Raw genomic sequence first — 24,825 nt, forward strand, 5'->3', positions numbered from 1 at the left:
TCCGACTACAACAATTCAACTTCCGCAGGGCACGGTGGCCTAGCGGAAGTATTCCTTTCGCTCGGGGAAAGGCGGGGCAAACGGACTTTTATACAAATCAGGCGCCGGTATTTTGATTGGCGGTACAAATAACCAATCATTTCAGTGGCACAGCGGCTAGCGGCTTTAGACAAGGCCTGCCATAAAAGCTTCATTGAATTCACCTTACAATTAATTTAGAAACCAGTCTACGCCTCCGGGATGCGAGTTTTCTTACACTGATGTCAAACACGCGAACGGCTGGCAAGTAAAACCTAAAAAAGAAAATATTTGACAGCTAATTTATTGACGCGAGTCGTTTCATCAGACGAGGGCGCTGCTGACAAGCGATAATATTAATGTATAAAAGAAGAAGGAGAATCTAAGGTTACCTGATGCACCTTCAGTGGCGCGGACAGATGAGCGCATATTCGCCTCCGAGTGCGAAGTTAGAAGACCGAAGTGGTGCCAAAAATGTTTAAGCGTTGAATCGCCCTGTATTCTAGCTAAATCAACACCCCGCCTCCAAGGAAACCTTTTAATTAGACTGTGATTTACGTGTATAACTATTCTCTTTTAAAAAACGTTTACTGCAATTTTACATTTTACTGGATTACCTTTCACCTGAGGAAACCCGACAGGTTTCTACCCCCTATTTGGGAAAATGGGAAACACCATATGTATTAATATTTGTCTGAGGTGCGGGTCTTTTTTTTTTTGGCTTGTTGGTTTGTTTAATCGAGTTAGAGTTTGACGAGGTTTATTTTTTAACGACTTGTTTCATTGTTTACTTTGTGGCGGGTAATGTAAGGCGAGGAATGGGACTAAATTGAAAAACTGGGATTGTCTTTTAGTTTTCCTTTAATGCTATGTAAGACCTTAAAAGGGTCCTGTATTAGGTATACCTGTCTTTTAGGTACATTTTATAGGTGTACAATTACAGGAATTCTGCTTCTAAACGTGTTCCCACTTCCAAAAATCCAACCAACAGTAGTCAGGTGGTCAGAAACTGAACTTTCGATGAAGGGCTATTGGATGGCTAACACAAATCTTGCATGTCAACTGAAAGGTAGCTGGACTCTAATAAAGTGGCAGTTTTACAGTTGGAACATGTTGAATATTTCAACACATAAATGCGCCACACACTTCCAAATACTCCTGGAATAACCTATCTGTTGTTATATTGAAACATAAAAATCAAGTAGCTATCACAATAGTACAACATTTTAAATAAAAGGAGCAGAGCTGTGGTCATTTAAACTAATATGAATTCCCTTGTTAGGAATGACTTTAGTCTTTAGTATAGAGAGATATATTAAGCATCTAACATTTTTTTATGATCCAAAGGCAGGCATTATGGGTTGTCTCTGTAAAAGTGAAAAAAAAAAGCTTAACATGTTACATTTTGCAGTCTGTAACATAATATTTGCTTAATATGTTTTGAAGTATATATGCCAATAATGATTAACTGTGTGTTTTATGTACAATTTATTGTCTTGTTACATGGCATTACCAGGGCCCACACACACGTACAGAGTACATGAACCAGTAACATAGATTTGTAATATATATCTTCAGATTTTATCACCCACAGAGCCACTTACTCAAATCACCATTTTAATATGACTAATAAAAAGAACAATCATTCAAGCCCTTTCCAAGGGAAAAAGTTGATTCCTTAACACCTCACATTAAGAAAAAAATAAAATGACAACCAAAGACAAAAACATGTACACCACAGGATTTCATATTCCTGTGGCGAGTTGCTACAGAGTCATAGTTGCCATGACGTTGCAGTATGATTGTGAGTTCATTTCCAATTCCCCCCGAGCATTCGTATAGTTTCATTGGAGCCTGTTCTGACGAGGAGTGACATCATTTGTGATACTCGTGTACAGCACCCAGTCCAGAGCTCTGTGAGTGTGGCAGTGGGTTGTTTGGCAGCTGGCATTTGGCTACCGCGTCCTGGCCCCCTGCCTTTAGGATGTTAGAATGTGCGAGTAGTGAGAGATGGCAGTGTGATAGGCCACACTACTTCTGTCTCTCTCTGAGCATCAGCATTACCGGACCTTTCGAAATGGCATAAAACATGAAACAGTTTGAATTTGTTTCTTACAATGTCAGAACAAGTGCTTTGCGTTGGGAAAGACCCGGTGATATGCGTTTAGCTGCTGGGATATCTGAGTAATTCACAATTAAAATGACTCTTATTGATAAGGCATCATACCAGTAATTCACATAGCCTGACTGGGTAGCATTTACCCCAGAAACCATGTGACAAGTGAATAAACTAGAGAAAAATGGTCAGGGAGACATGTACAGATAGTGAGGGCAAGCACTGATATCTGCGCTCCTTATGTCATGAAAATAATGCTCTTCCAGACTGTATCACCATAAATAATACAAAGCCACTCCCAGCTGGCTGCTGGCAGTGTGTATTTTAGCTGTGTCTGATGCAGCTACAAATTTCATTTAATCAGTGGAATCTTTCAGAGAATATCTTTAATAAGAGCTACCAGGTTCCAGTGTCTTCTCATGATGCCTTTTTGCAAGTCTATTCAGGACTCTAGGAGGACTATTCCTGCTACTGGCAACTGGTGGTTAGGGTAAAAAGCATCTTAAATTACACCTTATTAAGACTAATGAAAGGTTGCTTTTCTCTGTAGGCCAGAGGCTGTCCAAATCAGGGGAGACCAACTCTGCTGATAGAAGGCCAGTGGCCGGCACAGTTGGGTAATTTCTCCCTCAAACGCATCTGATTCAAGTCATCGGTGAATGACATGGTTTAGTAGCTGTGCTAACATTGGGAAATCTCAGAATTGTGCTGGACTCTGGCCCTCCAGGCCTGGAGTCTGTCACTCCTTGGTTATATCTTCTAGGAGAGATTGCTGTTTGTGGATACTGGAGGGACTTCCTTAGCATCGCAGCACATTTCCTTCTATGCTCTCATGAGAGCAGTGGGCGAAGATGTCTGTAACTTGTTTGTTCTCACTTAAGGGACAGCAGTCAGGAAATAGCTTCCATTGCATCAAAAACACACCTGTCTGCATGTTCTTTTGAACATTCAGAATATGTACTCTGTGTAATATTCATACTGCATACCTCAAATATAATATGAATATACGGGAGGTAGACAAAAATGTACGTATGAGGCAGTATGCATGCCTATAGTTATGTCTTTAAAGCAGCTTCATGCATTGTAGTGGGGAAAAATGACACTGGTTGATTCTTCAGGATGAACTGACTATCATTATAAGCACTTGTGGAATTTCAATACTTGTGGGTGTAGAGCATTTGGAAATCTGCTGCTAGATGGCAAGCACTGAGCCAGAGGCTTTGAATGCCCCATTAGGTCTCCACTGATCTTTGGAAAAAGTGGAGAAACAGAATCCTTTTACTCGTTTAGAATGAGCTCCCTTGGGCCTGTGTGAGTTTTGCCGGCAACACAGACATTCTTGTGACTGCTTTTAGAATGACTGCTCACTTATAAACACCAGCTTTGTAGCTGTGTCAACACTAACGCTGATCAAGGAGGTTGAATAGAAATCTGATGTATGATTAATGCTGATATTCTGCATTATATAGCAGGCAACCTTTGAACTGTCTTCCTAACCATGTCGGTGAACACTGGCTTTTACAGCATTCTTCCATTCTGAAACAATTCTTACTTGTGTGTGTTCTATCTTGTGGCACATATTGCTTTAAATCTTTAAAGTGTAGATTTTGAAAGGTGTTCATCTCTAATAATGTATTGTTAAATAGTGTAATTGCTACAAATAAAAATATATAAATATTGCTTTTTAATTAACAATTAGTCACTTTTAAATTTGCAATATTTTGCTTCCCTTATTTCTACCCCCTGTATATCATATTTTCTGACTCCCACAAAGAACTTCAGGTTCTTTTCTGTTTGTACTGTATCTTTGTTATATTTTAATTGTATGTCTATACACCATTCTGTTCCTAAACCATTTATACTGCATTTAACGATCAAAAGAGAAGAGGTGATTGTTCCATGGCCTTTTCGTCCATGTACTGAAATACTGGATGTCAGGAAGTACTGAGTAGTAACATAGACATTTGCAGGGAAATCACAAACACCATGTTGCTTTTAGTCAAAGTGAAACTGCTGAAACGAGAAGACCAGGCTCCTACGCTCTGCTATTAAGCCTGCAAGACTGAGGAAAATGTCCCACAAGTTCAGCATTGCAAACACACGTATGGCATCAAGCCACTAGATGGCACTCTCCTCAAACTCAACAGCTTCAGTCAACGCTTGCAACAGTGAAAAAGGGAGTCCTTCAGGCCATCGTTCATCTGCTTCTCCAAATGGTGCAGATCTTTTATTAATTTTGTCCAAAGTAGACAACGTGAACCTGTGATTGTTTGAATCACACATGACAGAAACCTGAACCTCTGACAGGCAGTAGAAAGATGCTATTCCGAAGTGTAATAGTGGTCCTGAAACCATTGAAGGTCTTCTTGCTGGTTCTTCATCATGTTTCTCTCCCCATCTCTCTGGCCAAGGCTGCTTGTGCCTGTAAACATTTGTTTTTGCTGTGTGATTTCATATATATCTCCATTAAGCGCCGCTTCTCTTAGGAGAAAGCGTATTTCATACTGTCCTCATACGGTCCTCGTCTCCACTCTGGTCAGGCGTGCTCTGAGCTGCTCTCTCCCAGAAGCCAGTAGGTCCTCATCCTCCCCTTGCCTTTCATCTCTATATCTCCCCTCAGCTCCAGCTGGAAGCAGTTGAACTCCTGCAGTACTGCACGTGTAGCCTCAGAAACATGGATCTTCAGCGCTAACGGAAGACCACACATTAATGTTGACATTAGTGTCTTTACTGCTAAAGCTGAATACATCTGATTATAACCTACATGCATCTGATCCTAACTTGAATACTTCTGATTATAACCTGAATACAGAACTTACAATGCAAATGAAAGAGGCCCTGGGTAATCACTGCCACCAGCCTAGTGTGTTAATGAGTACTTCAGATTTGGTCGATATGTTTAAAGCTAAGTTGTACGGCCAAATACCAGGCACTTCATATCTTAAAATTAGCTTAAAAGTTAAAACAAAAACATCTGAGAATCGCTTGCCTTTTTGTCTCTACATTTTCAGTGACCATTCAGTATGAATCCCACGCTGAAACTAACTGATATGTAACACTGAATCACCATTAGAGGTGATCTAATGCTTCCTTCATGCGTGAGCTGTGTGACTCACCCTCTCCATTTGACTCCATGCGTGAGGCTGTGTTGACTGTGTCACCAAACAAACAATATCTTGGCATCTTCAATCCAACAACACCAGCACACACAGGACCTGGAAATATACAGAAATACACATACGTACACACAAATGTGTGTTCATATGTACAAGCACACACACACACACACACACACACACACACACGCACACACGTTTATTACTTAACTCATTCTAGACAATAAAAACTGGTACTGTTATTATGGCATTCTCAGGGCCGTCTCATAAAGGACACACACTTTTCACTCTGCTCCATATGTACAAGTAACAGTTAAGTGGAAAAATCAGATTAACACAATAGTACCCACACTGCAAAGACAAAGAACAGCTGACGTGGGTTAGTTTTAGTTTTCTCTATTTCTGCACCACCGCTCCAAGGCTATTATAGCTAACACATATGAGACGTTCACACCCACCAACAGCAGTACAAACTCCAAGATGAAATAATCCTCACGCTATGTTGAGCTGTTATGTATTGTTAATTGTTCATTTGTTTGTCATGTGTTTCTGATGCAGGTGTTCAAAAACAATGAAAATCTAAGTCATACACATCTCTTCCTGTACACAACACCACTGTCATATATAAGAGCATTAAAGTATTAATAACATCAACCTCTAATCAAGATATAGTACCTATAGCACTGCACATCCTGCGTACAACAAAATACAATCAATAGTTTCAACTTACTATTTATCATCCTAATAACCTGGGGACAAAAACAGTTTTAAGCCTTGTTGTGGTAACTCTTTCCTGACGGTAGTAAAAACAAACAAAAAGCAGGATGAGAGGATTCCCTCGGGATATTTGTGCTCTGCTTCGACAGTGAGCTGTGTAAAGGTGATGTGAGAGCCTAAATGTGAGAGTCATGAAGCAGTCAGAGTTTCAGCTGTCTTCACAGTTTTATCTAGGCCTCTGTGTTCTGAACCTGTGGTGCAGCTGTACTGTACCGTAACGCAATAACGTAAAATGCTCGATACAGTGCAGCGATAAAATCAAATTAGGTAGTGTGTACTCAGACCAAACCTTCTAATTCTTCTGAGAAACTACACTTGCTGTTGTGTCTTTCTAATCACAGCCTTAGAATGATTGTCCCAGTCAGAGCTTTGGGTATGTCTACACCCAGATACTTGAAAGTCTTTATGACTGCCACACTTTCAACGTGTATCACAACAGCATTATGTGCATTAGTTTTCTTTCTAAAAATCAATAATAAGCTCTTTAGTTGTATTAATGTTTAGTTCCAAATGGTTATACTTGCTCCACTCCACTAGGTGTTTCACTTCAGCTCTGCAGGCTGTTTCATCTTCGTTGGCTATTAGACCAGTCACAGCAGTGTCATCTACATATATAAAAACATAGTTGCTACTGTAACCCTGCAGCACGACCCTGGTACACAGTAATGAACTTAGGACACAGCCTATGGTGATCCAGTGCTCAGAATGAAGACAGAGGCTATCCTGTCACCTACCTCTACTGTCTGAGGTCTGCCTATTAAAAAATCTAAAATCCAGTTCATTATGGACATATCTATAGCCACTGTCCTCATCTTGTTAACTACTGTAGCAGGAATAATTGTACTGAAAGTGGAAATATAATCTACAAATAATATTCTAAAATGTGTTCCTCTTATCATGATGTTTCAAGGCTGTGGGGAGATGCAAGGAAATGGCATCTGATACTAATTTATTATGTTTATAAGCAAAATGGTAATTTTGAAGTTTTACTGCACAAATATGACTTTACCAGTCATTATACCACTGAGATTACAGCTACTGGACAATAGTCATTCACACTCTATGGAACAGAATTTATCAGCACAGGAACAATTGCAGATTTTAAAAAACAGTACAATAGATAATTAAGTGTGTAAAATGGATAATGAAATGTCTGTCAAAAAAAATCATAAATGGCACCAGATTACCATAAATGGTCATTTAAATACACAGGAATAAGTTGTTTCTAATACTGTATGACACTGATATCAATTGTATGTCTACTGTATATATGTATAACTGTTATCTGTTAAATAACAAATGTATGTTGCATAGCTAAAAATAGTAGGAGTACCCATCTTGAAGCTTTGGTTCATTTCACTCTGGGGTTTGAGGCTAGTTCGCGATCATTTTTGCCAGCACAGACCTCAATAGTGGCCATTAGTTGTTAGCTACATTATCAATGTTAGCTCAGCACATATGGAGTAAGAGGGAAGTTTAAAAAAGAGGAAAGGTCAATTTGACCTTTAGCCCTCCTGTTCCTGTAACCTCTGACCCCTGTGTCCTCACCACTGTGGATGCCAATGCGTAGCCGCAGCTGCTGGTCAGGCCGATGGCGGATCCTGAAGGAGTGGACAGCTTCCAGCAGGGCCAGAGACATGCGGCCGATCTCTCGGCCGTGCAGTTTCCCGTTCCTCACAGGCAGCCCCGACACCACCATATACGCATCACCGATGGTCTCCACCTGAGGGCACCACACAGATACAGTCTGGCCCCATTTGCACTTTCACAGCATGGGAGCAGGCTGGAGTCTGAACCAGGCCAGAACTGCTTCCACAAATCAAGGTTTAAGACCCAGCGCAACCAAGCCCAACTGTTATTTTTTTCATTACCTTGTAAACGTCAAAGTTGTCGATTATGGCATCAAAGCACGTGTACAAGTCGTTCAGCAAAGTGACGACCTGAAGGAGGAAGAAACAGGCACATGAGTGGAGACAGAGCTGCAGCGTCCTCACAGCCATAGATCTGCCACTTCCTGTTTGGCTGCCGCTACAAAGTGTGGATGGCGGAGTTTGGCGGCGGTCACCTGCATGGGTGTGCTCTCTGCTGACAGGGCAGTGAAGCCCACGATGTCACTGAAGTAGATGGTGACTGAGTCAAACGCCTCAGCCTGCACAGTCTCTCCCCTCTTCAGCTGCTCTGCCACTGAACTGCAACACACACACACACACACACACACACACACACGCGCGCGCACACACACGCGCACCATGAATCAGAAGCAATGATTAAAAGCAGAAAGAGTACTTTCCTGCTATCAGCTGAGCGTGGCGAACCGACGGGACCCTGGACGCGGGACGCCAGACGCGGGACCCACTCACTGGGGCAGGATCTGATAGAGCAGGGCTTCGGCCTTGCGCTTCTCCTCGTGGTATGCCTGCGTCCTCTCCTCCACCAGCTCCTCCAGGTTGTTCGCGTACTGCTCCATGCGAGACAGCAGGTTGTCCAGGATGTTGGAGCCATAGCCTCTGCGCATGCCAGGGGAGCACATGGGGAAAGGTCAGGCATGGTAGGCAGATAGGCCTGCACACAGCAGCGTGGCTAACCCTCCAGGAACAAACGGGCCGGGTCTACAGTGTCTACAGCAATCTGACTGACAATGTAGAAATTCTGATAACAAGCAGAGAGGTTTAAAAATTGTTGTCAGTGTTACTCATCTCTTGTGTACCTTACCACTATGAACTAGTTGAAAAGATTTTAGTATATCAACTAAATTTGAAGTCAATATTTATGTTGACGTGGATTTAGAATGGAAAAGGATGCTTGAGTTTTGCTGACATGTAGTGAATTGTGGTCTTAGGTATCATAACGTGAATAGGCCGGTTTCCTGCACAAAGATTAAACCAGATAAAAAGATTAAAAGATTATTTCCAGTGTATTGTAGTTTGAAGCCCTGGAGGAGGAGGAGGTGTGTCTATTCTGATGATGTGGGCAGGGCTCTTGGGTACCTGTTTTGTTTGTGAAGCATCACTTTGATCTGGTTGAAGTCTGGCCTCTCGCAGGCGTCCTCGGACCAGCAGCGCTGCATCAGCACGCCCAACTCCTCACTGTGGCTCTGCGCACACAGCTGAGGACGGAGGTACGGCCAGTGGCCCTCTGCAACCCGCTCCACAATCTCTGATACACACAGAGAGAGAGAGAGAGAGAGAGAGAGGTGGGGGGAGAGATGGAGAGAGAGGAAGAGAGAGGAAGAGGGAGGGAGAAAGAGAGAGAGAGAGAGAGAGAGAGAGAGGTGGGGGGAGAGATGGAGAGAGAAGAAGAGAGAGGGAGGGAGAAGGAGAGAGAGAGAGTGCGAGAGAGAGAGAGAGAGAGGTGGGGGCGGAGAGATGGAGAGAGAGGAAGAGAGAGGGAGGGAGAAGGAGAGAGAGAGAGCGAGAGAGAAAGGTGGGGGCGGAGAGATGGAGAGAGAGGAAAGGAGAGAGGGAGGGAGAAGGAGAGAGAGAGAGAGAGACAGAGAGAGAGAGACAGAGAGAGAGAGACAAGAAGTGCCAGAAGTGACATAGCAATCTGTTATTACAAAGCAGTTACATGGACAGTCATAAACATGTTTGAACAAAGTATTGCAAAACGTCTCTGCCCACAATCATGTATAATTCAGCATCGCAGACGTTTGATATTACTGCCTTTGTGCCATCAGATAGTAACTTCTTCCAGTCAGAAAGCCATGCTGTCAGCCTTTGTTTCTGCACAATGGCTCTGTACCGAGAACAAGAAGAAGATTTCCAAACATCAGCTACGTCTGCCTTTCTGTGTAGGTGAGCGCAATTCTCACATATTTAAACAGTGTAATCACGGGTAGTAAATGAGCTCTTGATGAGTTCCACTCGCTCTCTTTAGGTTTAACACGTTACACATGTGGTAGCCCACAACCCAGACAAGAACAGAGAGGTGCTCACAGATACTGAGCAAATTCTCGCACATACTCACTGTGTATGATGGCAGTGATGCCTACAGCACGGCACATGTTCTACGTTTCATTACTGGACAAGGAGCACCAACGCAGGCAGGCCCAGTGTTTTCTATTGCCCTGCCTGGTAATTGCCATACTGTTGCTTTTTTGTGGGTATTGCACCTCTTGCTTTCATTATCCTTGCTTCTCCTTGTGTTTTTCTGTCAGCATTGCTCAGTGTGTCTAGCGAGGTGCCCGTCTTTCCAGCTAATCTGCAGTCTCTCTCTCTCCCTCATTCCCTTTATATAGTTCCTATAGATTTCTGTCATTATAGTTCCTACAGTTCCTGACATTCTGTCATTACCATTCCCACGACACTCTGTCATTACCATTCCTTTTATTGCAATCATCTTTTTCATTGCTTTTCTTTCGTTTACAAATAAGAAAAACCCAATAACATCAACAGCAAAAGCAGAATCTCATGTTTATAATAATCTAAGACTTAGTGACGAACATAAATGGTAGTAACAGCAATGCTGTGTTTATCCGCCATCACTTTCTATGCTCCAGCACTGTGTACTCATGCCACTGATAGCTCCATCCTAATTATATCCAAACAGTACATGTGCTCATCCATTGAGCTTCTGTAACCGCATGTGTCAGTTTCCAGCATGAAGTCAGCACTGATGGAGAACACATCCATGCAAATATGTTGAATGTGTTCATTTGGACCTTCCAGCACATCATTCCACACCCCGAACAAGCCTTGCATCCTCACATTCCTAATACGTACGCACCAAAGAACCTGCAAGTCCATCTGGACAGTTTGTAAATTATACCCGGATGATCTGCTGATGATTTGGGTTTTATAAGCAAAGAGAACCGAAGGCCATTTCATCACAGTCGGGAGATGCAGAAAAAAGAATATGAGCGTGGTGACATGAAAGTCTCAATCATTAAAGTCACAGAGCCTGTTCTCATTGTTAAATGCCGGTATAAGTGTGGACACCTTTAACACACTGAGCTGGATAAGTCAATGCCTCGCCTCCATAGTTTTTAAGATTGGTCTATTAAGATGCCCCTTACATGCACTACTGGATTTCTTCTCAGCAAGACCCCATATTGACATAAGCAAACTCGTGATGGGGTCCAAGCCGTAGTTTATCTAGTTTCAAAGGGATAGTGGAGTAAATCGGATCTTTGAATCCATGTGGACATGCTGAATTACTCTCTACAGGTTTCCAAGGGAATCAGGACTAAGGCAATGAATACCAAAGAATGAACATTATCCCAGTAATCATTGGGGGTGGTGAAGATAACATAGGGGAGAAGAAATGTACCTATCTACCTACCTACCTCCATTTAACAACTGTCATATGTAATGATCTCAGCAGGTAAGTCTATTCTACATCTGATTTTAAATTTAAAATAAATTTGAATATAGATGCCCTTAAAATTTTTCTTAGCATTACTATGAATGAAAAATGCCTGCTCCTATGTATGTAAACTGTTAAACATCTGGAATATGTTGGCGTAATGTACTTTTAATTACAATTTCTATGACATTCTGCTTTTACCGGGTTCAACTCTATTTTCTCTGTCATCACCTGCTGTGTATTTCACTCATGTTTCCTCGATCCCCCTCCTCTCTCTCTCGCTCTCTCTCTCATTCTCTTTCACTCCCACACTCTCACTTCCTCCAATTTCTCTCTTTCAGTCAACTGTGATATATCAATATGTGTGTGTACATGCATTTATCTCTCTGTGTGTCAGACTGTCAACACATAAGTGGTATAGCACCCTGCACTGCTGACAGAGTAAGAATGTAAATAAGGAAACTAAAAGCAGAAGCTCATTATCGAACACCTCAAACACACACACACACACACACACACACACACACACACACACACACACACACACACACAAGGGAGATGAACTCAGGATACAGGTGGAGGACGATGGGGGAAGTGCAGAAGTGACACGGGGCAGGTAGCACAGAATGACACGAGGCATGAGCTAGTATAATTATCCATGTGACCAAAGTGTGGAAAACAGTCCTATATAATCTGAATACAGCCACATCGAAAAATCAGATTAGAACTAACCACTCTGTCCATTGTAATGAACGCATTAAACTTCCTGTCAGATCCAGATCACACATGCTGGGAATAAAACACTCTGAAAGCTTAAGCACGTCTGCGTACTTTTTGACAGCCATGCCAGAAGGGTCTAACCTTTAGGGCTGAGTGGAGGGCTGTCCAGGTAGAAGACTCCTTTGAGAAGGGCAAGTTCCTGCAAGATGATGCCGAAGCTGTACACGTCTCCCTTCTGTGTGCCGCACGCCGGCCTGTTATCAATGCGCACCAGCTCTGGAGCTGTCCACAGCTTACCTACACACACACACACACACACACACACACACAGATATTTAACTAATGCATACACACACACACACGCACACACACACACGCACACACGCACACACACACACGCACACACACACACGCACACACACACATACATGCATACTCACACATGCACACTCACACACATGCACACAAGTATGCATGTGTACACGCACACACACACACTCGCACACAGACACATACACGTGTACTCACACATGCAAACACACACATGCACAGAACTATGCACACACGCAAACACACATACATGCACATACTTATGCACACACACGCATACTCATGTACACACACACACACACACACACGCGCACACACACACATACATGCATATACACACATACTCACACATGCACACAAGTATGCGTGCACACACACACACACACGCACAGATGCACACACACACACACACACACACAAATACATTCTCATGCTGAGTGTGTGTGTGTTTGGGTGTGTATGCATGTGTGTTTTTTTACTCTCACGTGCATAGTAGGCATGTGTGTCCTCAGTGCTGTCTTCTTTGCGGAAGCTGGCCAGCCCATAGTCCGTGATCTTCAGCACAAAGCGACTGTCCACAAGGCAGTTGGAGGACTTCAGGTTACCATGAGAGATGATCACGCTGTTGTGAAGGAACGCCATTCCCTGGGTGGAGAAGAGGCAGTATCGTTCACCCAAATGTGCGTGCGTCTGAAAGTCCCACTTGTGTGTACTATGCTGCTGGGTGCAACATTCATTGGTCAGGCTGTTTTTAGCCCTGATCTTCATTATTCTGATCTTCAAAAAACCTATTATTTAGGCTTTCTTATGATATTAAAACTTAAAACATTTGGGCTACATCAAATTCTATATCACAAAACACTGACACAGTCTACTGACATATTGGTTAACCCAATGTCACTATGTCCTGATGTCAGCATATATTTTCATCACATTTACCCAACAGTCTAAACTGCTTGACATAACACGACACAATACAGCATTTTCTCTAGCTGTCTGCAGTGTCCTCTGGAAAGACCAATATGGGATACTTTTAGAACCTGGATGCCAACACATATGTTGTGAACGAGGCGTCTGCTATATAGGATACTGACCTTAACAATGTCACTAATGAGGGAATATCGGAACATCCAATCCAAAGTGATGCTCTCTATCTCCATGAGGTCCTACAGGTTGGACACGAACACACACACACACACACACACACACACACACACACTTCAGCCACTTATAATTATGTGAGCCCATAAGGAAAAGAATGTACTTTGAGAGTAGGTCGTAAGAAGGACAAAGTTAATATTCATGAGATGCAGTAATACACTTACACAAGCAATTTCATTTCAACACGTACTACACAAAGTCTGCACATACATGATATACAGGAGCCAGGTTGAATGACAATCATATTCAGTTAAATGAAAGTGTTTTTGGTATATACGTGTGTGTGTGTGTGTGTGTGTGTGTGTGTATGTAAATAGACATATGGAGGAGAAAAACATTAACGTTAGCATGGACATAATTTGTGTCATTAAACATCATTTTTGGTGGGATTTATGTAAACAATGCCAACTGTTAGCTAAAATGAGAATGTGGACTGTACAGATGTATGTTTCTGAACATAGTGCTGAGGACTGTTTTTGTGAGTGTTTGTGGCTGTATAACTGTAGGGTGCGGTTACCTGCAGGCTGCCCCGCGGACAATATTCAGTGAGAATGCAGATGTGTGGGGAGTCAGTGCAGGCACCGATGAATCTGTTCAGGTGCTCGTTCTGAACATCACGCATCTTTAAGAGGGTGAGGGGAGTTGATGAGAGGGGAGGAGAGAGGGGAGGACTCAGTCTCTCTCAGCCTGTGTCAGGCTGTCCCAGAATGTAACACAAACTTAATGACTCTACCAGCACATGGCAGGCAGTGGCAGAGAGCGCACACTCACATGTTTCAGTTCAAACAGCACTTTCCTGGTGAGCTCGATGCGTTTCTTGTTGACATACTTAATGGCTGTTATGTTGCCCTGGAGAAGAGCACATTAGCACATGAGCATCGGTTCCCCTATCTGCTCTTGCAGCTGCCAGACAAATCATCTTTAGTGAGGAATAATCTCACTGAGGACCAAACGATGTCAGCATGACAGTGACTTGCCAAAATGATCAGGTAGAAGACAAAACAGCCCATGTGAGCAGCAGTGAATGAGTAATGATGGCTGTTTTTTTGTTTTCTTCTGTCTGCAAATGGAAATGATGGAGAGACACACTCGTACCTTGTAGTAGCAGGTCTTGGCATAAATCTGGACATTGCCTTCCATGGTCAGCAGGGAGCCATAGTTGGAACCCCTCTGTTGACAGGCCCAGCAATAAGAAATCACACAGTCAGGAATTCTTTAGCATTTAGAGTGTGTGTAGTTGTGAGTGGGTGGCAGTTTGTTTTAGTTGAGGTAAAAAATGTCCATGATGGGAAACTGGAGAAAAACAGGCATTATCTATAATGTGTGTATATGTGTGCGATTGTGTGTGTGTGTGTGTATGAGAGAGATAGTGTGTATGTGTGTGTGATTTTGTGTGTGTGTGTGAGAGAGAGATAGTGTGTATGTGTGTGTGATTCTTTTTGTGAGTGTGTGTGTGTGTGTGTGTGTGTGAGGGATAGTGTGTATGTGTGTGTGATTTTGTGTGTGAGTGTGTGTGTGTGTGTGAGAGATAGTGTGTGTGTGTGAGATAGTGTGAGTGTGTGTGTGTCTGTGTGTGTGCATGTGTGTGTGTGAGATAGTGTGAGTGTGTGTGTGTCCGTGTGTGTGCATGTGTGTGTGAGATAGTGTGTATGTGTGTGTGATTTTGTGTGTGAGTGTGTGTCTGTGTATGTGTGTGTGTGTGTGTGTGAGATAGTGTGTATGTGTGTGATTTTGTGTGTATGTGTGTGTGTGAGAGAGAGATAGTGTGAGTGTGTGTGTGTGTGTGTGTGTGTGTGTGTGTGAGACAGTGTGTATGTGATTTTGTGTGTGTGTGTGTGTGTGTCTGGCCTCACCAGTGAAAGGGTAAGTCTGCTGCACGCCCTGCAGTGTGCATGTGTGTGTGATTTTGTGTGTGAGTGTGTGTGTGTCTGTGTGTATGAGTGTGTGTGTGTGTGTGTGTGTGTGTGTGTGTGTGTGTGTGTATGTGTGTGTATATGTGTGTGTGATTTTGTGTGTGTGTGTGTGAGAGATAGTGTGAGTGTGTGTGTGTCTGTGTGTGTGCGTGTGAGATAGTGTGTATGTGTGTGTGATTTTGTGTGTGAGTGTGTGTGTGTCTGTTTGTGTGTGTGTGTGTGTGAGAGAGATAGTGTGAGTGTGTGTGTGTCTGTGTTTGTGAGTGTGTGTGTGTCTGTTTGTGTGTGTGTGTGTGTGTGTGTGAGATAGTGTGTATGTGTGTGTGATTTTGTGTGTGAGTGTGTGTGTGTGTGTGTGTGTGTGAGTGGGTGTGTGTGTGAGATAGTGTGTGTGTGTGATTTTGTGTGTGAGTGTGTGTGTGTCTGTGTGTGTGTGTGTGAGATAGTGTGTGTGTGTGTGTGATTTTGTGTGTGAGTGTGTGTGTGTGTGTGTGTGTGTGTGAGTGGGTGTGTGTGTGTCTGGCCTCACCAGTGAAAGGGTAAGTCTGCTGCACGCCCTGCGTAGTGCCTTATCCAGGTTACTAATCTGAATGTCCTCCCAGTACACTCTCCACAGCTGAGCAGTCAACTCATTCTCCAGCTTCACCTTTCTGATGGACAGAACGCGGCGGGTGAGAGAGACGGAGCGAGTGAAAGTAAAAGAAAAGAAACGTCAAAGGACAATGAAATTGTGTGTGTGAGAGAGTGAGAGAGAGGGGGAGGAAAACGAGCATGGAAGAAAGGAAGAGATGGAAAAGAAGAAGCACACTGTGTGCAAGTAGCGAGGACAGACATGTCAGAGCTTGACAAGGCGTTTGAGACGAGCAGGTCACGGGAAGACTGCCAGACCCTGAACCACTGAAAGACAGCATTCGCTGAGTCCCTCGAAGTAACATGAATTTATTTATCTCACGAGTCCAGTGCTCACTTTAGATCACATTTCCAATCATAAGAACAGGTCCAAACATATAACTACATAAGTATGTATATGAGTAAATAAATCATTCTCTCAAGTTCAAGACCATGCAGTTATCTAACAACCACACAAATACATTTTCATAAAAGAAATACCCACCACCAGTTAATACACTGCAAAGATACATATCAGAAATAAACAATAAACATCCACAGTCACCACTCCATCAAGACATTTACAGAAAGTCTGAGAGAATGAGAGCTTTTATTCATTTCATGTTTATGATATTTATATTTTGTTCAATTTTAGAAAACGGGGTCACATTAGAGTCAGGGTCGGAGACCCATCTGTATATCCGTCTGTATAAAGGATCCTTGTTTGGGTCACGCTGTCTTCTTTTCCCATTATCATTTGTGAACGAGCTCTCTGAAAAGGTATTGGTAACAGGGTGGATGAGGTGGAGAGAGGAAGAGATTAATGAGAAGTCAGAGAGAGAGAGAGAGAGAGAGAGAGAGAGAGAGAGGTAGAGAGAGAGAGGTAGAGAAAGAGAGAGAGAGAGCGAGAGAGAGAGGTAGAGAGAGAGAGAGAGAGTTTAGGAAAATAGCAGGACAAAACAACAAAGGCATGTGGGGGAGAAAATGAAATTTTGTAAGAGAAGATAATGGATTGGAAAAATGGCAAAGAGGGATCACAAGAGAGTCACATGAGAGCGGGAGAGAGAGATATAAAGAGGGAGAGAGAGAGAAGTGGGTGACAGTGAGAAAAAATAAGGGATCAAAGTGGAGAGTGTATCACAGTGTAAATCCTCCACAACAGGAAGCGATTGCAGTAACCCCCACCCGGAGGCGCAGGGCTCAACTGACCTGTAGATGAAGACTGTGATGGTGACGATGATGATGAAGATGAAGCAGACCACTACAGAGACCATCTGATGCATGGTGACCGTTCCTGAAATGAACAAAGGCCACACACATAAAGCGTAACCCATGGAAGCAGTATCATTTAGAAATGCGCCCATAAAAATCTTTTAGAAGGTCAGCCGCAGTATGACGGCTTGCTAACTCTGTCTGACACTGGGTGTCTGATTATGCTGCATGTCTAGAGCCACACAGGTATGGCGACCTAGCGATGTGGCATTGTTGTGGTTACCAGATGTCCACCATAACTACATTGGGGTACACTAAGTAAAGGAAAAAACCCATAATTTATTGACATGAAGTACGTGATAAGGTGTAGGGCCAGGCGTTGTCTTCAGAACTTCAGGATAGATTCAGCTTCTCTTGGACTGCCGCCACACTCATTCATGTTTACAACTCCATCCAGAGCGATGAGCGATTTACTACAGCTCTTTGTTGTCTGCTTATCCTTAAATCAGACATAATCATCTTTGAATGTTGATAGACGTTGGCTCAAGTCTAAAGACCCCATCAAGTTAACTCTGTGCCAGGGGCAGTCAGTAATGGTGCTTACACAGATGACATGCCTTCAGCTCTTTGAGGGATAAGTAAAAATCTCTTTTGCAGTCTGTACTAGAACAACCTCCCATAAAGTTACAATGCTGTTAATATCCGTTGACTGGGAATGCCATGGTAGACATTTAGCTTATTATGGGTGTTCACAAAAACCCCTTTTGAATGTAATTAGTTGTATGTATGGAAGCATTATCATTTTAAAATATGATAACACTTGACGTGCACCACTCACATGCGTGTAGCTGACCATTAAAGTGTAATGTTGGGGGACACAGGAATGTACTGCACTCAGAACCCAATTCCCCACTACTCGTTGGGATCTGGATTCTATGGTGCCAAATAATTGTCCCGAACAAAAGCAAGTTGGCTGAAGTACCAACTGTGGGGGGCGGGGCTATGAAGTGAGGAGGAGGGTGGGAGGAGCTTACGGGCCAGGCAGGCAGGCTTATCGTTCTTAAAGCCACATGGAGGGATGTCAGGAGGGGGGCTGCCCTTGATCCAGTGCACCTTCATCCCTGCCTCTGGAATCATCTGTTTCACACTGCTGTTATACACAGACACAATCTGCAAACACACACACATACACACACACACACACACACACACACACACACACATGCAGACGGACAGACACACACACACGTGTATACACAGACATACAGACACAGACACACACACATGCACACAGACACACACACGCACACACACATGCACACAGACACACACGTGTATACACAGACACACAGACACATACACACACACACATGCACACAAACACACACACATGCACACACACACATGCAGACAGACACACACACACACACACACACACACACACGCAGACAGACAGACAGACACACACACACACACACACACACACAGACAGACAGACAGACAGACACACACACACGCAGACAGACAGACACACACACACGTGTATACACAGACATACAGACACATACACACACACATGCACACAGACAGACAGACACACACGCACATTTACACACACACGCGCACACACATGCACACACACGCATACACACACACACACACACGCACATGCACACACACATGCACAGACACACACACACACACACGCACATGCACACACATGCACAGACAGACAGACACACACACAGGCACACACAGACACACAGACACACACACATGCACAGATACACACTATCTGTTCTTGCTGCCTAAATGATGGGCTTTACAAGCTCTACATGGCCCCAAAACAAGTAGGAACAGATCCATTAACAATATTGACAATATTGAGGAATGTTCATGTGTTCAAATGGAGGCATAGGTACCTGGTAGACTCCTGAGTCTGTGTTAGTCATGTCCCAGAGCGCAAAATCAATTTCTCGATCACCATTCTCATCCATGTGTACTAGGCCGGTGACACCTGTTCAGAGTAAAGAACAATGTACCTAAAGTTATCAATTTCAAAGGGCATTATAAACTAGGCATATGATACAAACTGGTCATCCTGATATCTTGGTTTTCCTGTTATTTGGAAGCACTAAAACATGACATGTTTGAAAGTCTCTATTAAATACAGTGACATATTTTCCTTTACTTCTGACAAATCTGTGTAAACAGCAATTCACTCTCATTTCCAACTCATCCATCAACATACCAATATGGGAGATTGGCTTACAGAAGACAAACAACAGCAGATGTGTCTGTGTTTTGTGTCAACAACAACAACAAAAAAAAAACACATACACACACACACACACACACACACACACACACACACACACACACACACACACACAAAAAGCACAAATGAGTCTGCACCAGGCACACAGGAAGGAGGCGAGACTCCTCCGGAAACACTACTGAACATTCTAGAATCATCCTGGATTCCTCTGTGCCAAGCAACGAACCGCCAGTGACAGAAGCTTCACATTTGCTCCTCAAATGCAGGGCGCACTGCCAGGGTGAGGCGCTAGCTCCGTGAGCCCACGCTAACGACATGGAGAGAGCAAACGTGTGAGGTGAGCTGACAGAGCCAAGTGAGCTTAATCCCCTCAGCAGGTGGCAAAGAAACCACAGAGCCTCCCACAAACACTGTAAGAACAGGACATGAATGAAATGACAAATAGCTTAATATATTCCTCCGTCTTTTTTTGTTCCCTTGGAACATTTTGCCTGGCCTCGTGTCGGCACGCTCACCAAAACCGGCCACACGGCAAATCCTGAATGCAGGTGTTCAAAGCACATGTGCGCTGCAAGGTTCACGTACAGCGGCTGCTCAGTCATGTTTGCCTGATGGCGGCAGGTGTGGAAACAACAGGTGTGGCTAATCACCACCTGAAACGGAGTAGGGGCGGCAGCCTGCTTCAGGCCTCTTGCTGTGACCCCAGACGTGGTGACTTTGTTAACTCACCCAGACCTGCAGACTGACTGCAGGAACTCCCAGGAGACACTGTCCATTCAGACGGCACCGATAGCTGCCTCACCACCAGGGCTTTGCACATGCCTCTTTGAAATGCAACAATACAGACTGCAGCCCTTACTGCGGTGTAGCACTGTTAAGTTGCAAGTCAAAAAAGCTACAGTTTTTGGCAAAATATTCAAGCATTATGGAAAATCTTATGAACAGACTGACGTGTAAATGTAGAGGACAGTTCCTTTCATTTAGGCTATCTAGTCTGATCATGTTACAATTACAGTACTGCACTTATTACGGGAGGATATTACTGTTACAACTGGACATTAATATTTTAGAGCAGCTAATAGTTGCTGCATACCTCTTAAGAGTTCACTGAGATAATTGTTTTTTGTTAAATCATTTAATTTAATTTAAGTGCAGAAGGGGATTAGAATGCCTGTATGTATGAAAATGTGTACAGTAATGATTAATTTAATGAAACCACAACAAAATAACACATAACAAATGTGATGCATGTGACTGTAACATTGACTAGCAGAGTTTCATGTGAAATAAATACTGCAAGCAGCTGTCACCCATGCAGTGTTAGAGAGAAAAGACTTTTAACTACGCTGGATTCATTCTCTGCTAATTCAGAGGGGAGCTTCATTACACATGGAGAGCAGACTGTGGGCTCTGCCCTCAGCTGCCTCATTGCAGAAGCGTTACTGATTAGGAGGCCTGAACCGGACTCGGGAGTGTACTGCGCTGAGAACCCAAATCCCCCTTTGCTCCTCAGGATTCTGATTCTGCTGTGCCAATTAAAAAATCTCCCAGAAAAGAGACAGGCTGGATGAAGTACTGCAGGCTTTTTTTTTTTAAAGTTAGAAACAACAACCCACAAATTGGTTGTTGCTGCTGTTGAGAAAAACATCAGTATGTCTGACTTTCATCACCATGGTTTCTCAATGCACGTCTGCTCTAAATATCAGGCCCATTGGTACCGGGCTGGAGGAGGGACAGGTATGTCAGACCTGCCTGGCCTACTGTTCTTTATCACAGCTTCATGTGAACATGAAATAAGCCAGCGTGAGGGGGTGGAAATGGCTCTCTCACTACTGCTGCTACAGCACTAAGTTCGGGGTTACGTCGAGGCCCCCACCTCCAACATCAGCAGTAATTACTCATGGTCGGTACTCGCTGTGGAAAGCAGCGTTCTGATGCAATCACGGATGGGTACAGAGTGAAAGGTGTGTGTGTGTGTGTGTGTGTGTGTGTGCGTGCAGATGCAACTGTATGTGAACGTGGACATGTGCACATACTGTCACTTTGTCACTTACATGCATCGATGCATTGCACACGTGTGTTATGCACGTGCACACACACACACACACACACACACACACACACACACACACACACACACACACACACACACACACACACACACACACACACAGACACACACGACTGGTATGTCCATTATGCTGAGTTGATCTGGGCAGCTACCAGCCCTTCATCAGAGCTGCAACCTGATGCCTGCAGTTGGAGTAACGCTGTCTCAGGGGGCAGTCCAGATGACCATGTCTCTAGTCCCACTGTAAAACAGAGATGAGTAACCAGCCTTTTCTATCCTTCTCCGGTACTTCTGGTATCATTTCAAATAAAAGTTCCTAAAAATAAAAATCCTGCTGGAGGATTGTACACAAGCCTCTCATTTTTGCTTTAATCTACATTAGCCCTCTTTACCTCTCCTCCTGTGAAAAATTTAATTAAATTAGAATTAGGGATATATTCCTTACTTATTACTTTAAACTGCATGAGAAAGAGGTTGTTGTACTGCAAGAGGTCTTAAAGTAATAATAATTGACTCTCCCTTCTAATCTCTCACTCTCTGTTGCTCTCTCTAAAACCAGTGTCTAACTCTAGTCTGGATGTACTGCATTGCAGAGTTTAAGTCCAACACACCTTGTCTAGTTAACCTTATAAGACCAGTAAGTCACTTCTGATACATTCTGAGTTTTCAGCATAGCACCTCGTTTTTACACTCTGGTATGCTGGAGATGAACTCCACAGGATCTCCACAGCTCGACATACGCAAGAATGAAACCATGTGCTTTAAAAAGCCCTGGAAATCATCAGAATGTCACCACAGGGGTATTATGGGTAACGAGTGAGGCATGTGAAAAAGTTTCATGCACACGCAGTGGGTTTGCTGGGGTGTGGGAATGAGTGAGGGTCTGTAGTCTCAGACCCTGTAATCACTGTAGGAACTAGAGCACACACATGCAGGCAGAGCCGAGCTCTCTATTACAGATCTGTGAGTGGTTGTTCTGTGCTGACTTACTTAAGCAGCTGGGGTTGCGAATGGGCTGTCAGCAGTGGTCCTGTGCTCAAAAACAGATATACCATGAATATGCTACGAAGCGGCTAACACATTTTGCACAGCTTCAAGGGCTACAGGGTAATGCGAGGCGAGGTTCGTCTCTATAGTACGTTTCATACACAGGCCTAATTCAAAATGAATCATATAAAGAAGGACAAATGTACAGAGTTTAAATAAAAACACAAAAAGAATAAATGTGAAAGCCGTACATCTAAAGCCCAGCATATGCAAGTTTCTGTGTAAATATTCTGCACACTTGTACATGGTCAATAGTATCTGCCTGCTTGTGATCACACTTTGTCAATAATTCTCCACTTAACGATCACACAAACTAGCAGTCTTGGACAGAAAGAACCATTAATTTTTTTCACCGAAAGAGCCGCAATAAGAAGTAAGACTTCACCATTGAATTTTCCAGTGCTGTAGAGTGGGTGGGCTTTTTAAAATTTTGCTATTGACAACTGCTCTTTTGAAATAGCAGATCAAACATGAATCAGTCTAGGCTACAGGGGCTTGCGCTGATTGGCTGTTCCTCGTCAGGGTCAGCGGCTCTCATTGGTGGCCTGCTCAGTGCATGTGCAGGACTTATCCTGGGCAGCTCCTCTGATGTTAATTCTGCTAAATGTCATCAAATTAGCTGAGCAGCAACTGTGGGACAGGTTTATCTGATTCCAGCATAAACAGAGCATCGTTTTCTTCAGTTTTCACTGTACTCAACTACAGTACATCACTAAATGGTTACGAGAGCTTATTGTACAAAAGGATGCTAATGATACTCCCATTTGGTTTTCAGTTGCCCAGCTGACTTGCAAATGCAGTTTTACTGAATGAGAAAGCCACATGAAGTGAAGGCAGAGCAACTGCTGATCATCGAGATACAGGTCTCTGTGGTTGGGAACAAGCATGCCTTTTATGTCTCCTCTGTGTGTTGGCTCTCCTTACTCTGCCCTGGGTTTTTTTGATAGGGGGACGGCGTACCCCGGAGGCATGGGGATCTGGTGTGTGCTTGCAGGTCGATAAGGGTATCGCGGTGACTGCTGAATGCACGTATTTACTGTCGAGTGCGGCTGATTACGGGCTCAATGGAAACTTGAGTCTGGCTCTTCTGAAAGGGAAAGTGGATGCAGCAGGGACAGAAGGCGGTGGCGGTGGTGCAGGTCTGGCCAATGTCCTACTGTGGGCTCCAGCCCACACTGACCACCTGGTCAGCACCACCATCAGTTAGCACAGCACGACAAAACAGCCGCCTTGGTCCCATGGAATTCTTTGTAAACCTTACAAGAGGGTTTGAACTGAGTGCACACGTCAATAACAGAGGGAACCATCGTAAAAGCTTTAAAGGGAAGAACACTGGCTTTTGAAAACTGTCCTGAAAATAACTGAAAGGCGTTTTTTTTCCCCGAAATAACTGGAATCACACTAAATTTCTTCTAAAGTCCTAGATGTGGCTTTAAATGTGGCTGTTGTTTTGATGCTTACAGAAAGGTATTAACACACAGCTCTCAGTATATATGCTTATATAAAAAAAATACGACATATTTTCACATAATTCTCAATGAATTCGCAGCCTAATTGTTAACTATAGACATTCCTTAGTGGTTCTTTAATTTATAAACTTCCGGCGCATGTAATGGCTGGGACCAACTATTGCTAGCTACACTGGCAGCTGAGAAAGTACTCCTGAATCCAGAGGATAACATCCCACAAAAACACAGCCGGTGGCACAAGAACAGCCTGCTCTCTGTGACACAGGAAGGGAGTGGCCACCACAGGAAGTGCTGAGCATTGGCCTGAGCCCCAGACGCTGGCCGATCTCGGAACCGTGGCGACACGACGGTGTGTGACGTCCAGCCACTGCAGTTGGCTCCGGGTCCCCTGAGCAAGGACTCGTGCGGGGGAAGCGGGGGAGGAGGGAGAGGATGGGGCAGGGAACTCGGATTTAGGAACAGTATCCTCCGGAGAGTGAAGACGTGAGCGGCGCATGGGGAGGAGGCGAGGCAGGTGGGGCTCATGGCTACAGGATGTCCTCATCGCAGTCACACACGGGGGGAAGTTGGGGGGTTGGGACGGATTGCAGCGTCCACCTACTGGGATCAGCACGTGATGAAATCTGAGACCAGGTCAGCGCCACTGGGTAGCACCACTAGAAAGATGATCTTCCTGACTCCAGA

General features: G+C 43.8%; 1 protein-coding gene across 2 annotated transcripts in view; it reads right to left on the minus strand.

Annotated features, from left to right (window-relative positions):
• Positions 1–1,516: 1,516 nt before the first annotated feature.
• The window catches only part of npr1a (natriuretic peptide receptor 1a), a 55,763-nt gene continuing 32,454 nt past the window's right edge, over positions 1,517–24,825 (minus strand). Inside the window, exons 6-22 of one of the 2 annotated variants that reach the window (XM_027019747.2) lie at positions 19,199–19,293; positions 18,311–18,446; positions 17,274–17,358; positions 15,985–16,105; positions 14,638–14,712; positions 14,314–14,391; positions 14,060–14,164; positions 13,476–13,547; positions 12,867–13,026; positions 12,193–12,348; positions 9,015–9,183; positions 8,388–8,534; positions 8,093–8,216; positions 7,899–7,967; positions 7,576–7,750; positions 5,251–5,349; positions 1,517–4,822 (exon numbers count right to left, since the gene is read on the minus strand). In XM_027019747.2, coding sequence (XP_026875548.1) covers positions 4,671–4,822; positions 5,251–5,349; positions 7,576–7,750; positions 7,899–7,967; positions 8,093–8,216; positions 8,388–8,534; positions 9,015–9,183; positions 12,193–12,348; positions 12,867–13,026; positions 13,476–13,547; positions 14,060–14,164; positions 14,314–14,391; positions 14,638–14,712; positions 15,985–16,105; positions 17,274–17,358; positions 18,311–18,446; positions 19,199–19,293 — 2,018 coding nt within the window. In that variant the 3' untranslated portion in view covers positions 1,517–4,670. Of the gene's footprint in view, positions 4,823–5,250; positions 5,350–7,575; positions 7,751–7,898; positions 7,968–8,092; positions 8,217–8,387; positions 8,535–9,014; positions 9,184–12,192; positions 12,349–12,860; positions 13,027–13,475; positions 13,548–14,059; positions 14,165–14,313; positions 14,392–14,637; positions 14,713–15,984; positions 16,106–17,273; positions 17,359–18,310; positions 18,447–19,198; positions 19,294–24,825 lie in introns of both variants that reach the window. The other variant, XM_027019746.2, reaches the window with a different exon arrangement.

This window comes from Electrophorus electricus, chromosome 8, assembly GCF_013358815.1.
Source record: "Electrophorus electricus isolate fEleEle1 chromosome 8, fEleEle1.pri, whole genome shotgun sequence".
Lineage (NCBI taxonomy): Eukaryota > Metazoa > Chordata > Actinopteri > Gymnotiformes > Gymnotidae > Electrophorus > Electrophorus electricus.